This window comes from Volvox carteri (assembly GCF_000143455.1).
Source record: "Volvox carteri f. nagariensis unplaced genomic scaffold VOLCAscaffold_17, whole genome shotgun sequence".
NCBI classification, from domain to species: Eukaryota; Viridiplantae; Chlorophyta; class Chlorophyceae; order Chlamydomonadales; family Volvocaceae; genus Volvox; species Volvox carteri.
In genome coordinates, this window is record NW_003307560.1 from 822,448 (window position 1) to 835,897 (window position 13,450).

Genomic DNA, 13,450 nt, shown 5'->3' on the forward strand with positions numbered 1-13,450 from the left:
GCCCCACCTCAGTTGCAGCGACAGCCAAGGTTGCAAAGCGGATTTGGAAGCAGCAGGGAGGCTGCACATGGCAGCACACGCGCAGATAGCTATGGCGGCAGTGACGGTTTGTATTCCGTGGGGGTGCCGTAGCAGCAGCGACAGCCAACGGTGACACAGCCCCGTGGAGACTACTATGGCGGCAGTTGCGGCTTGTATTCCTCCTTCTGATCTGTGCCAAAAGATTTTCGACTTACCTACCTTTGGTTTCCTAGGGTAACATTTGGCCGCCACTAGGCTCGGAGGGTGGCAGAGCGGCACCCATCCTCGCATCCTGGGGGCCGTCGGGCACACATCCTGTCAGTTCGATACATCCTACACAACCTCTTTTTCTTATCCTCGAGCCAAACATCCCTCATCCTGGAGACCATCCGCCATCCTCATTATTTGTGGGTTTGCATCGACCCTTCCAAATATGCTGCCATTCTGGGCCCTGTGTCTGCCATCCTTATCCTGGGGGTTTCCACATTTCCTTCCTACTCTTTCCCATCCGTATCCTGTGCCCGACCCTCCGCCGCATCCTGACCGCTCTGCCACCCTCGTCTAGGCTCGGTGTTCTCTTGTTTAGCCTGTTTGTGCATGGCAGGGTCGTGGTGCGCCTTCATTGTTGCGCCTGTGCAGCTGATGTTTTTGGTTTGGAGCCTTATGTATTTAAGAAGGCAACGGTTGCCAACGGGCCATAGTGCAGAACCAAGAGGCAAAGGCGCACTGCAAGACCAGCAGCAAGGCTGATGCAACACGGGAAAAGGCGCGAGACCGTGGAGGCAGCCATGGAAGCGTTGTAGTGCAGAACCATTGATTCAATGGGGCCGCGAGTCACACAAGTCACAACCCAGCCGAAGCTCAACTATCAACTCCTACACAACTACCAATTCCACCAACAACCCTACAACTGCCACTCTTAACTCTTCCTCCCCTCCCCCGACGGTGGCGAGACGGCGACAGCAGCGAGTGCTATATGCTGATTGTTCATAGAAATGTCTATGTTCAAGTGGCCCAAAAGCCTCCCACTCTGTAAAAATTCAGTAAACATGCTGCATCCCAGAAATCCGTCGGTGGTGACGGTGACGGCTCAGGCCCGGTAGGTGTTGATGCAGTTGCAGCGGGGGATCAGGGGTTTTGGGCGGAGATGACGGGGTTACATACACACTACGAGACGGTTTCGGAGTGGCTGAATTCACAACAGATTCCAACGAAACTCAAGACATGGAACCAAACGACCCTCGACCATGCCATGCCATCATGCATACCACACCAAAGGATTGATGATGCAGATGGATTGGTGGTCGGCGGAGCTGAGAGCCGATTTTGCTGCATGAGCTTCCTAGAGCTGTTGTGCTGCTTCCTTCTGTTGCTCTTTGCTGCTGTTGACATGCCGCTCTCAAACCGACCACCAGTGCTTTGTTGTGGTATGAATGATGTACGACATTTCAAACAGTTGGCGCACATGACATCACACGCGGAGCAGAAATCGCTACTGGGGGATTATTCCCCCAAAATCCGGCATGCTATGGCAAATCGTTGCAAGACGGCATGGGGACGTGTGGGACGAGGCCCCTCTCGTACTTTACACTCTCACGCATGACGGCGATGTACGGCGGTGACGACGGCTGTGGTGCTCGTCGCGCCTATATGTGTTGTCCTGTTGGTAGTCCTCGCCCAGGCTCGCTCAGACCGGCGGCGGGAATGGGCGGGGAAATACTAATAAGCATACAGGCAGATTGGGCAGATGGACATTCTCCATCACAAGTAAGAACAGTAGCACCCCCACACATACGTAACACGCGTGTGCATGCACACAAACACACACACACACACACGCGCACACATCCTCACCGACATGTACATGTTTACATTGACACATACATACATACAATCACGCACAACTACAAGCCACTGAACACCGCAACGATAATCATTAGCGGGCTTTGCAGCTTCTGTCTGTGTTTGCTGATTTTATCTTTGCAGTTTGCTGCCTTTGTGCTTTTGCTGTCGTTGTTGCTGTTGCTGCTTGCCGGCAGGACAGGAGAAAAACACCGCGCCACGAAACACCCACAGCAAGAAACTTTGCTCCGAACGTGTGTACGACATCACTACATCACGAACGGACACAAAGTGGCACCCACGCAGTGAACATACGGATAAAGACCTTCCTGCCGTACTCCCTACACGCCGTACTTTTCCAAGGTACAACAATTTCATACCGAAATCCCCCTCCGTCACCAACTCGTCTATCCATTTGCAACACGCCTTCAACCATATAATCCAAGAACCTGCCCAGCACACCCACCTGGCGATTGTGACGTCAGCTCGGCCGCTAGTGGAGGATGACGGAGGCAGTGCGAGGCAGCAGCTGGTGCACACAGGGTCCAGTCGTACACACTAACACTGGCCAAGTCCTATCGACCACACTTGCAAAAGGAGCAAGACGGTTGCCTTACGAAGCAGCAACATGAAACAGGAGTCGAAACCCGGTTGCGGGGTTACCTCATCACGCGTTCATGGATGAGTTCAAATGTACGGCCCTGATGCAAAGATCCGGACACCGGGTTGCCCCACGCGATGTAATGATACATGGAACGGAACACACGATGGCCGACCTTGATGTGACGCGTAACGGCCTCACGGCCGGAAATCTAGGCGCGCTCTAACTAACGTACGACATGTACAGGAGACCGTGTATCCGGCGTAACTCACCAGCAGCGGGTTGACAGTAAGGACCCGACGGTACGGCAGGGAGAGAAATGGGAGACATTTCATCCCCGGACGACTCTAAAATAAATGGACGACCTACAACTCCAGGTACCGGTACGTCATGAGGTATGGAATTCTTCCGTCATGGGATCTACAGACCTTCAGACAGTCAGTTCAGGCAGTGCTCAAGCAGAGGCAAGCGAACTCTTTTAGGTTTTGCTGACATTGCATATGCCCCAGAACAACACCTACGGTAGCCCCTCTGAGATATGCCCCGAATGTCCACCAAGGGGAGGACCAGCTGAAGGAGATAGAGGCCCAAGGGAAGTTGAAACAGACGGCGCTGTGTCAGTGACATCTGTATAAGATGCAATCGCATTTCCTTTCCTTGTTTGGAGCTAGCGTCTTCATTACGGTGAATAAGATGGGTGCAGGAAACCGCGCAAAAAGCCCACAAAGGATTAAAACATTATGAGACGAACGGCCAAAGGAACGAGACATGTAGAACATTTAAAGAACATACAGCAAACTTTAAGTCAGTCCTGTAATGTTCTCGGGATTTCCTGAGGCGGGAGGTACCACTAAAAACATACGGCAGCGTTGCATCTTGTGTTTCTGTTGTCGAGGCAAGCCAGGGTCTCGCGAGGAACTACTTTTATTGAAACGCTAGCTGATATTCTAGCGGACGCCAATCCTTCCTTTATGACTTACTCATTATATGCATTCAACATGGTCCGCAGATATACAGTCGCGTTAAGCTTGTTTTTTTTGTTTTCATGACATGGTGCAACAACGCAAGGGATGTGACCGTGTGGTGGTCTAACGAGCGAATGCTGAAGCTGGCTCGTGGTAGCCCAGCTTAAGCGAGACGCGCAGGATGAGCCAGCAAGTGGACTCCAGCCTCAGCGTGCCGGTGCCCATTCCCAGCGTGCGGGCACTGCAAGCAAGCCCCGAGGTGGGCCAGCGACACCTACTTTTAGCTTGTTTTAATAGAATATATATATACACATCACGTTCTTTTTAGTTGTTTGCTTGAACTCCTTCGCACTGATCTTAGCAACACGGGTTGCGCCTCTGGGCTGCGTCGGGTACCTTTTTTCCCTTCCGCTATATCTTTTATCTGGCTCACAATAGGGGTAATGTCCTCTTCTCCAAGACGTTGCCTGGCACGCACCTTGATGCGTAGGTCCTGACGCCCGTCCGCCATGGCTTTTTGTGGAAGCGGACGCGGCTGTTCAAGACATGGATATCACGATGGTTCCAGTTAGACGTCAATGGATTTCTGTACGCGGTGTCTCCAAAGGTGTGCAAGGCCATAAGGAGCCCCGCAGTACTTTTCGCGACATACGGTTCGCGACATACCCGTTAGGGTCAAAAGTCCTTCCGATGGTGGAAGGCATTGCGCCCCTAGTTGATGGATGGTGGTGACTTGGGATAAAGTTAACCTGCGAGCCGACCAGGAACGGAGTTGGGCCGCTGTCGACCCGGCAGATTCCGTTGGATGCTGGTGGTGGGTGCGGAACCTGAGCGATCCACTCAGAAGTTGACTAGGGTGACTGGATGAGGGTGCCCCGAAATACCGGGGAAGGCAGGGTTTCGCAGGGTAGCTGCCACGGGCGAAGATATACCCCCCTGTTTCACACATCATACGGTTGTGACAACAGCGTGAACCCCGAGTCCAGGGTTCGCGCAAAGGTTATCACCCCATCTCCCCACCTATGCATTCCCGCGCAACCCCGCTAACACCAACACCAGCGGCCAAATGTATGTTCCGTGTTCGGACACTTTGGCCATTGACGTTGCTAAAAGTTAACCCTACGGGGTTAACCCTATTCCACCACCAATGGACTGCCTCTCCCTTCCCTTGTTTTACGCACGTTCACGCACGTCACGCCCCGCAGCCAGTGCACTTCCCGACGCACAAACCTTTTCATTATGCTGCTCGCCGCCCAATCAATGCCTGATGCCTTACCACTTCTCCTCCCCCATCTCCATATCCTCACCCTGTCCTTGACCCAGTATATTAAGCGCGAGGGACAGTCCGTACTACCCAGCCCAGTACGGGAGGTCCTTCCGCTACCGCCGCAGCGATACCGCAACGGCGCGACCATGTACGGCATCCGCGTTGTCAGTGTTGGCGGCACCTTTAAGGACCTTTACACCGACGACCGCGCGGCCCTGGACGCCTGGGCCCTGGACCTGAGTCGCTCCAACCCCGCAGCTCGCGACCATGCACACCGCAAGGCTGCAGCGCAGCCATTGCTGCCGCTGTTGCCGCCGCCGGCGCGTGCAGCCTCCGCCACCGCCGGCGAGCTGCGCCTTGCCGACATTTGCGAGACGGACTGGTCGCACATGCTGGGCTCTGGGCTATTTGCCTGCGTGCTGCGCGCCCGCCTGCACGATACTGGCGAGCCGGTGGCGGTTAAGATCATCAAGGCGGAGGCGTTTCGGGAGTACAGCGATATCGTTGAGCGCGAAGCGGCGGTGTGGGCGGCGGCGGGGCAGCATCCCCACGTGGCGCAGCTGAAGCAGACTTTACGCTCTGCCGAGCGGATGTACTTCATAGCGGGTATGGGCGGGCAAGCGCGGGCTGATGGAAGGGTATGTTGACGTGTGATGGGGGGATCTTAGTCGAGGGAGGGGCCAGGGGGGTAAGACGAACCACTGGCGAATGGAGCAGGGGGGAGGTTGGGGAAGGGGGAGGAGAGGGGGGTACCGGGGGGGGTCTGAGGTGGTGGGGAAGAGGATTGCCTATAAAGGAAATAAAGACTTTTTCTTCGTGTGACAACCAGAGGGGCCAGAGCCCTCTCTGCGTAACTGACCTCGTTCACGCATCGTTCACGTTAATTACTCAAAACCCCTTTATATAGTCCCAATATGCTCATATGCTCCTCTTTTTGGTGGCACGCTTCCTACGACTGCTTACCCACGACTGCTGATCCCTCCCTTACCCGCAACCACGTTTTGCTTGGATTGCTTCCATCACCATTCCCGTCTTCGTATGCACTTTCCCCACCACAACTTTGTGTGTGTACACCGCATCTACCCATAGAGCTGTGTGATGGGGGGGGCTTGGTGGAGCGACTAGCGGCCAGTGCTACTTACTGCGAACGGGAAGTGGCGTGGCTTGTACGACAGCTGCTGGCTGCAGTACAGCATCTGCACGACAACGCAATCATACACATGGACATCAAGCCGGAGAACTTAGTCTTTGCCAGCAGGTAAGATTCTTCAGAGCCCGAGTTGGGTGGGTAGAAATGGGCGCGGGTAGGTAGGGTAAGGTGGAGCGGGGCTAGGCGGGTCTGCCGGAGTGGGATAGCGGGGGTCTAGGTCTTTGTGCTGGACCACACGGATTGTGGGTCTCAGAAGTTGGAGCTCTACATGCATTTTCAACAGACTCGTAGGGAAGTCTTGAATTCCGCTCATTACCTGGCCGCATCCGGGTGCGCTTGAGCTGCGCTGGGTGCGTCCGTGTGTTGGTTGTTTGAGGGCAAAGCGTTGCGGTTGGGTGCTTTTGCTTTTCGTCGGGTTGAGCGTTGTAACTGGAAGACCCCGGAATATGGTCGTCGTAACCGCTGATGGAGACGGGGTTTGCCGTCCCTTCACTAAAACTCCTGATGCAGCATTTGTGTTCTTCTCTTGGACTACCCTTCTATCTCTGGTATCTGCTTCATTTGCCAGTGGTTCGCCAGTCTTACCCCCTTCGCTAGTGCCAGGGCTCTAAGGCCATGCCGGAACTTGTAATTTGGGGCTAGTGGTTGCGGTTCTGGGGGGAAAGGGCTGGGGCTGGGGCGCGCTGTGCCTGTGTGGACAGCACGGGAGAGGATGGACCTCCCACTTGCGATGACCCGTGGCCCGAGCGAGGTTTGTGCGGACACGCGGGTGGAGTTATTGTGGATGTCGATCCATTTGCGTCGGGTGGGAGGGGCTTCCCTGGACTTGTTCGATCTGGGTCGAGTGCTTTGCGGAGTGTTTTTTGGGGTTGTTGGGCTGGTTGGGATGTCTTGGACTCCTTTATTTTAAAACTTGACTCTCATGTCTGGGTCAGGTGTCTGGATGGACGGTCGGGCCTCTGCAGCGGTTGGGTTGACAGTTCCCTAGCGTTGACATAAAGGGCAGTCAATCGCTGCTTGACCGTCTTGGTGAAGCGAGGTCCAGGGAATGAACGGGGGGTTGGTAATGAACGGAATCCCCTTCATTATTAGCATCTGTGTATACCACGATCGCAACCACCTCGGTACAGGCGCGACGACTCGTGCGTGAAGCTCATCGACTTTTCTTTGGCGTCCTTCTTCTACAGCCCCACTGACCCGGGGGGCACACCGGACTTTGTCGCGCCGGAGCTGCTCACCCGGCCAGAACACTACGCCAAGGTGGGGACCTGGGACTTGGAACACAGAAGACCATCCCGTGGGTGGTGCATGCGAGGGTAGGGGTCCAACGGAAAGGGAGGAATAGGAAATGATTTGCACTGTGGGGTTTTGAAGAAAGGGTTTTGGAGATGAAAACGCGGTAGCATCCAAGCGAGGAGGAAGTTGTCGCAATCTCTGGGGGATGCTTGCAGCAAGGTTCCATCTGCCGCCCACGTGCCTTACCGCCCACGTGCTCTATTGCGCGGCTGCTACAGAACGGCTGTGGGCCCGAAGTGGATATGTGGGCCGTAGGGGTGATGATCTTCTTCCTGCTCAGCGGCCAGGTAGGTCCCGTCTCGAGAGCTGCATGGCGAGCTGATTTGGGCTCGCGGTCGTCATAGGCGGGATAGACGGCAGGGCGGAATGAAGAGGGCAGGGCGGAACAAAGAGCAGGGCGGGATGAAGAGGGCAGGGCGGAATGAATAGGTCAGGGATAGTTTGGCAAAGGCAGGAGGGTAACAGGGGAGGATAATCTGAGAGCAGGTCAGGGCAGGATTATTCCGCACTCCCTGTGTCCTGCATCGGCGGCCCTCAGTGACCGCCTGGGCCTCGTTCGGTTCGGTGGCGCTTCGTCATCTGTTCTTAACGACATGCAAATGTCACCCGCATTGATGCCTGCTGGCAGCGATGTACAACATCCTGGTAACCAAATCAAATTCCTAATGAGGCATTTCGCACTGCGGTGCATTTCACACGCGGTACGTGTTTTGTACGTGCGTGTCGTGTGCTGTGTGCCGCCGCCGCCCGTGCAGACTCCCTTTCAAGCTCCCACCTTGGAGGCGGTGTTGCAGCGCGTGAAGACGGGCGAGTGGGCCTTCCACGGACGCAGATGGGCGCTAGTGAGCGAGGGCGCACGTGACCTGGTGTCATCGTTGCTGAAGCCGGACCCCGCTCAGCGCCTCAGTGCCGCGGAGGCCCTGGAGCACCCCTGGCTGCGCCGCCCGGACTCCCTGAGCCAGGCGCTGCTGCAGGACGCGATTTCGGCATTCAGGGTGAGGAGCGGGTCGGGTCGGGGCGGGGCGGGGAGGGCACGTGGGCAGAGGAGGAGGGAACGAAGAAAGTGAAGGAAAGGGGTTCCGAGAGAGGAGGTGAGGAGGACGGGTGCGAGTCGCAGGTTCCTTGGATGGCTTTCTCTCCAGTCCGAGTACGAATACGATAACAGCGTAACAGCAGCGCCAGCAGCAAGGAAAAGCAAGAATCAGAAGTGCAGGAGTGAGATTTTCTTTCCTCCTCCCAATCCCACGCGTCTACGTGTGAATACGCGTCCCCGCTGCCGCCGCTGCAGGTAGCTGCCGCCGCAGCCCAGCAGCAGCAACGAACCAGCTGGGTGAAGCAGGCCAGTGGCGATTTGATGACCACCACAGGGACGAACGCCACCAACCTCTCGCCGCACACCTCCCTCAGCCGCTTCGCCGTCATGGCTGCCGGCGGCGGTACCGCTGGTATGGGCTTGGGAGTCGGCGGTATCATGAGCAGTGCCGGCATAGGGCCGGCGCTAACTACTGGTGGGGGCCAGAGCCTGATGGGACTTATGTCCACCGGCGCCGCCGACGCTGTGGTGGCCATGATGGGTCCCAGCGGCGCCGGCGCCAGCAGCGCCGTGATGATAACATCGTCAGCTTCTCAACACCAGCTCAACCATGCCGTTGCGGCCGCTGCAGGCGGCGGTTTCGGCTTCGGGTTCGGCGGCAACTCAGGCCGGGGGTCGCTAGCCGGCGGCCAGCGCGGCTCGAGTCCAATGGCGACAGCAGCGGCTGCCGCCGCCGCTGCCGGCACCGGCGTCGCGCCCGGCAACTCACCTCCGGCAGGCGGCGGTGGCAGGAGCTCCGCCAAGCACGGCGCCACCGGCAACTTGCCCCACCAGCAGCACTCCTTCACGGCCGGTGTGGGCGCGCGCTACGCGGCGGCGATGGCCATGGCGCCACATTACAGCGGCAGCGGCAGTGCCGGCTCGCCGCCGCGGTTACCGGTGACGGCACGCATCAGCCCACACAGCCCCGCGGCGCAGCGCATCAGCCCACACAATAGCCACCACAGTCCTGGCGGCGGTGGCGGCACGGCACGGAGCCCGCGCAGCCCGCTGGGTATGCGCACCCGCCGCGCCTCGGACACCATGGCCTATACCCTGGCCATAACAGAACGCCAGGAATCCATCCACCAAATGCAGGCTCAGGGCCTCGCCGTGCCGCCTGCCACCAGCGGCATGCCCTGGCCCGGCCTAACCTCCGCCAAGGCGCGCCGGGCGTCGGAGCTGCTGCCGGTGTATAGCGCCGCTGCCGCCAGCTGCGTGGTACCGTCGCCGTCTGACAGCCAGGCGGAGCTGGCGGTTGCGTCGGCCGCGGTGGCGGCCGCTGCCGCCAGTGTCGACCGCGGCAACTACTCCGCCCCCGGCACGCGCTACGGCCAGCAGTATCCCCACCACCACCTAAACCACGGCCACCACCACCTACATCATCACCATCCACACTACGGCCAACCCCCGCCGCTGCGCGGCGCCAGTGGGCTGTCCGTGATGACGAGCGCGAGTACGGCAGGCACGCCACCGGCGCGCGGCGACGTACGGGGCACTGGCGGGCGGAGCAACCCGGAGCTTCTGAGCATGTTGCGACTGCAGTCGTGAGTGCGGTGAAGGGAGAGGGATTCAAGCGGGAGGAGGGGATACCTTTCTGACCAGCATGAAGAAACTTCGGAACAGGAAAGCGACAGAATAGCGAGGCTCTGGAAATATATCATATTGCCTGGAACTAGTTTTGTTGTGTGCGCGCATACACGTTTTTTGGGAGGGGTGATTTAACCCTGGAAGGTTTGGGGACGTCCGCGGCTCGGGCGTGCAACATGGGCGTGGCAAGGAGAAGGAGACATGGCTGGCATGAAGGGCTTGAAGGCAGCTCACCAACCCCCAACTCCCAACCGCCAACTTACCCTTGCATGTGTTCTCGCAGTTCTAACGGTGGCCGCTCCGGGATGAGCTCCTCCACGGAAACCACGCCCCACACATCCAGCCGCGATGGCGTCATCGCCGGCCGGAACTCTTGGACGAATCTGCCCCCCCAGGCTTCGACGGGGCCGCAATATCAGAGCCATGGTCAACACGCCCAGGCCCAGGCCCAGAGCCAAGGTCAGGTTCAGGTTCAGGTCCAGGTCCCTGGGAGTAACAGTCTCCCTGCTGCCGACCAGGCCCTGCTTGCCCTGTCTAAAGGACTCCGGCATGGTGTGCCTGGCAAGTCCCAGTCGTACAACGTGATGCCTATAACCTGGTTGGATCGATCCGGGGGCCGCGGCCAGTCCAGCGGACAGAGCTACAACGCGGCGGCCGGCGGCAACGGCGGCGGCGGGGGGGGCTTTGGCGGTAGCGGGTCGGTGATGGCGGGGACAACGCAGCGGCGCGCTTCCATGAGCTTTACCTTGGGGGCATCGGTTTCGGGGCCGGCGCTCATGCCGCATGGGCCGTCGCCGCTGTCGAATTCCAGCGGTGGGAGGAACTTCCTGGCCGAGACGCAGGCTGGCGGTGGCGGTGGCGGCGCTGGTGAAGGTGGCGGCTCGATGCCGGCGCTGCTGCTGCTGAAACACCCTAGCCGTGGCGGTAGCGGCGGCGGCAACCTAGGGACCCGCAGCAGCAGTAGCACTCCTGCACATGCCAGCCCGGCGAACAGCAACTCGAATTTGCAGACGCATGCGTACAGCGTCTTGCATGCCATCGGTGGGGTCAGCGCTGCCACCGCCGCGGTAGCGGGATGCTCCATGTCGGGCGTGTGCAACACCAGCGGGTCGAATCTCGCATCGGCGTCTTCCATGTACGCGGCTGTACTTAGGTCCAATCTCTCTGGCTATGGGTTAAATGTTGGTGGCGGCGGTAGTGGCAGCGGCAGCGGCGGCGGGGTGGAGAGCAGCGGCGGCGAGGCGGTCAGGCGGCCAACCTCTCGCAGTGGCTCAGGCAGTGTGACGGTAAGCAGTAATATCCTGCCGGATAGGACAGGTATGGCAGCGTCGGCAGCAAGTGCTGCGCGTATACAAGCTCATCTTGGGGATCGCTCTGGTCCTGCATCCTCGCCGCCATCACCGCCTCCGTCAGCGACGGCGGTAGGTACGGCGACGGTCACTGTATCCGTCGCGGCCGGCGGCTGCAGCTCCAGCAACAGCGAGCCCTTCCTCCTGACCGCGGGGAGCGGCGGCGGCAGCGGCGGCGCTGGCGGTGGCGACGCCATATCGGTGTGGGATGCCCGCCAGGTGTTGGACCCAGGCGCGCCACAGCCGTCGCCAGCGCCGCTGCCGCAGCAGTGCCCGCACCCCGTGGTGGCGGCGGACGGGCAATTGCTCCAGGAGGAGCTTCGTGGCGTGATATACTCATCCGGCTCCAATGCGGTGTCGGGATCTCAGCTGATGATCTCGGACCGGTTCGCGACCCAAGGGTCGTTTATGGAAGCTACGTTGATGACGGCGAACGTGAATACATCGGTGGGGGCCGCAGCAGCGCCGCTACGCAGCGGCGTCGGCGGTGCCGGCGGAGACCTGTGCTCTGGTCAGCACGGCCGTACGCTAGGCGTTACCAGCGACAGCAGCAGCACCCCTAAGGCCAGCGCCACCGATGCCCGTCGGTTGCAGCCGCACGTGGTATCTACAATGGCGCTGCTGCGAGGCGGTGCGGCTGCTGCAGCCGAATCCGACAACGAGGTCTTCTCTATTGGCTTCAATATCGCTGGTGTCGACGGTGGTGGCGGCGGCGGCGGCACAGTCGATGGTGGCGATGCCGGTTGCAGCGGCAGTTTGAGTGGCGGGGTCGGGGCCTCACTTGACGTCTTCCAGCGGCGGTCATCTCCCCGCTCCGGTACACAGCCCAGCCCAATTCGCAGTGGAGCGAGTCCTGACAGGGATGGCAGAGCACACGGAGAGGCGCACCCCGCCGGCGGCGGCGCGGGTAGCTCCCCCCGCATCCTCGGCGCTGTGACTAGCACCTCCCCACACAGCGGCGCCGCAGTGGCTAACGGCTGCGCAACCGTCCCCCTCAGCGGTGGCTCAGCCGGTATTGCCGGCGGTATCGCAGCCGCGCCGGCGTTGTCGTCGGGTGACACGGCGATAAGCTCCCTTCTTGATACGGTTCGTTCGACCGGCGTGGGGACACGTGCGAGCAGCCGCTTGGTTCTGGAGACCATTCCCAGCGAGGATCCGGACAGCCTGTCGGGTCTCTTACGTGCAGTTCGCGAAGATCGGGCCGCCACCGCGGCTGCTGCCGGCGGCGGCGGCTCCGACGCCACCGCTGCCGCCAGCAGCGGCCCGGTCGGTGCTGCCAGCTTCGCCAGCGGGCCCTGTGGCTTCAGCTCCGCCGTGTCGGCCATGTTAACCGCCTCTCCCACCAGACAGCCCATACTGCACCAGGAACAGCAGCAGCTGCCACAGCCCTTCGCTAAGCTGCCGTCGTCGCCGCTAGCGCGTCAGCTCCCTCGGGCATTCCTGAGCCCCCAAGCTAGCAGCACTAGCCTGGGACCCATGTCCACTCAGGTCCCAAGCAAAAGCGCAACAGACCCGGATAATGGCAGCGCGGAGGAGTACGACCGCCGCTTGCGAACCAGCGGCACCGGGGTTGGCGGCGGCGGCGCCGCCGACGCTGCTTCTGGCGTCGGCAGCGGCTCCGTGCGCTCCGCCGGTTCCATACGCGCGGTTTCGGTGCGGAGGTCGGCGACGGTGAATAACCTGCGCCTACACGCCACGACGGCGGCGGCAGCGCAGGCAGCAGCGGCGGCGGCTGCCGCAGCGGCCGCCGACTCTGCAGCGGTGGTAAATCCCCCGCCGACGCAGGAGACGGACCCGTTTGCAGGCTGGGACTACCCGCCACCGCCACCGCCGTCGCAGGGCCAGGCGCGAAAGCGCGCTTCCAGTGCCGTCGGCCTGTCGGGTCCCTCACTCGCGGCCTTGCTGGCGCAGGCCGCACCGCTGGCGCAGGCCGCTCAGGCATTTGCTGCCGTGCAAATCGCCAACAGCCAGAGCCTATCCGCGTACAGCAGCTTTACCAGCCAGCACAGCAGCAGCGTTGGTATCCGTGCGACGCCGGGTGGCGGCGCCGATAGCGCGGCAGCGGCTTTGGTGCACGGCTTGAGTGCCGGCGCCATCCCATGTGCCGCCGACGCTGCACGCGCCATACATAACAGCAGCCCTGACCAGGTGCGTCGGTCTGTGACTGCCGCCAACCTTAACTTCTCCACCCAGTCGACCCTGCAACAACAACAACAACAACAACAGCAGCAGCAGCACTATCAGCATCAACAGCAACAGCCAAACGCAGCCGTTGTGGTGCGCGGCAGCAGTGCAGG

General features: G+C 60.1%; 1 protein-coding gene across 1 annotated transcript; it reads left to right on the forward strand.

The window, feature by feature from the left end:
• Window positions 1-5,772: 5,772 nt before the first annotated feature.
• Window positions 5,773-8,080, forward strand: VOLCADRAFT_31617 (uncharacterized protein; the record flags this gene model as incomplete). The annotated part of the gene is made up of 4 exons (XM_002950023.1): window positions 5,773-5,954; window positions 6,977-7,106; window positions 7,361-7,429; window positions 7,898-8,080. Coding segments are annotated over 4 exons (564 nt in total), but the record flags the coding sequence as incomplete, so codon positions are not given.
• Window positions 8,081-13,450: the final 5,370 nt, after the last annotated feature.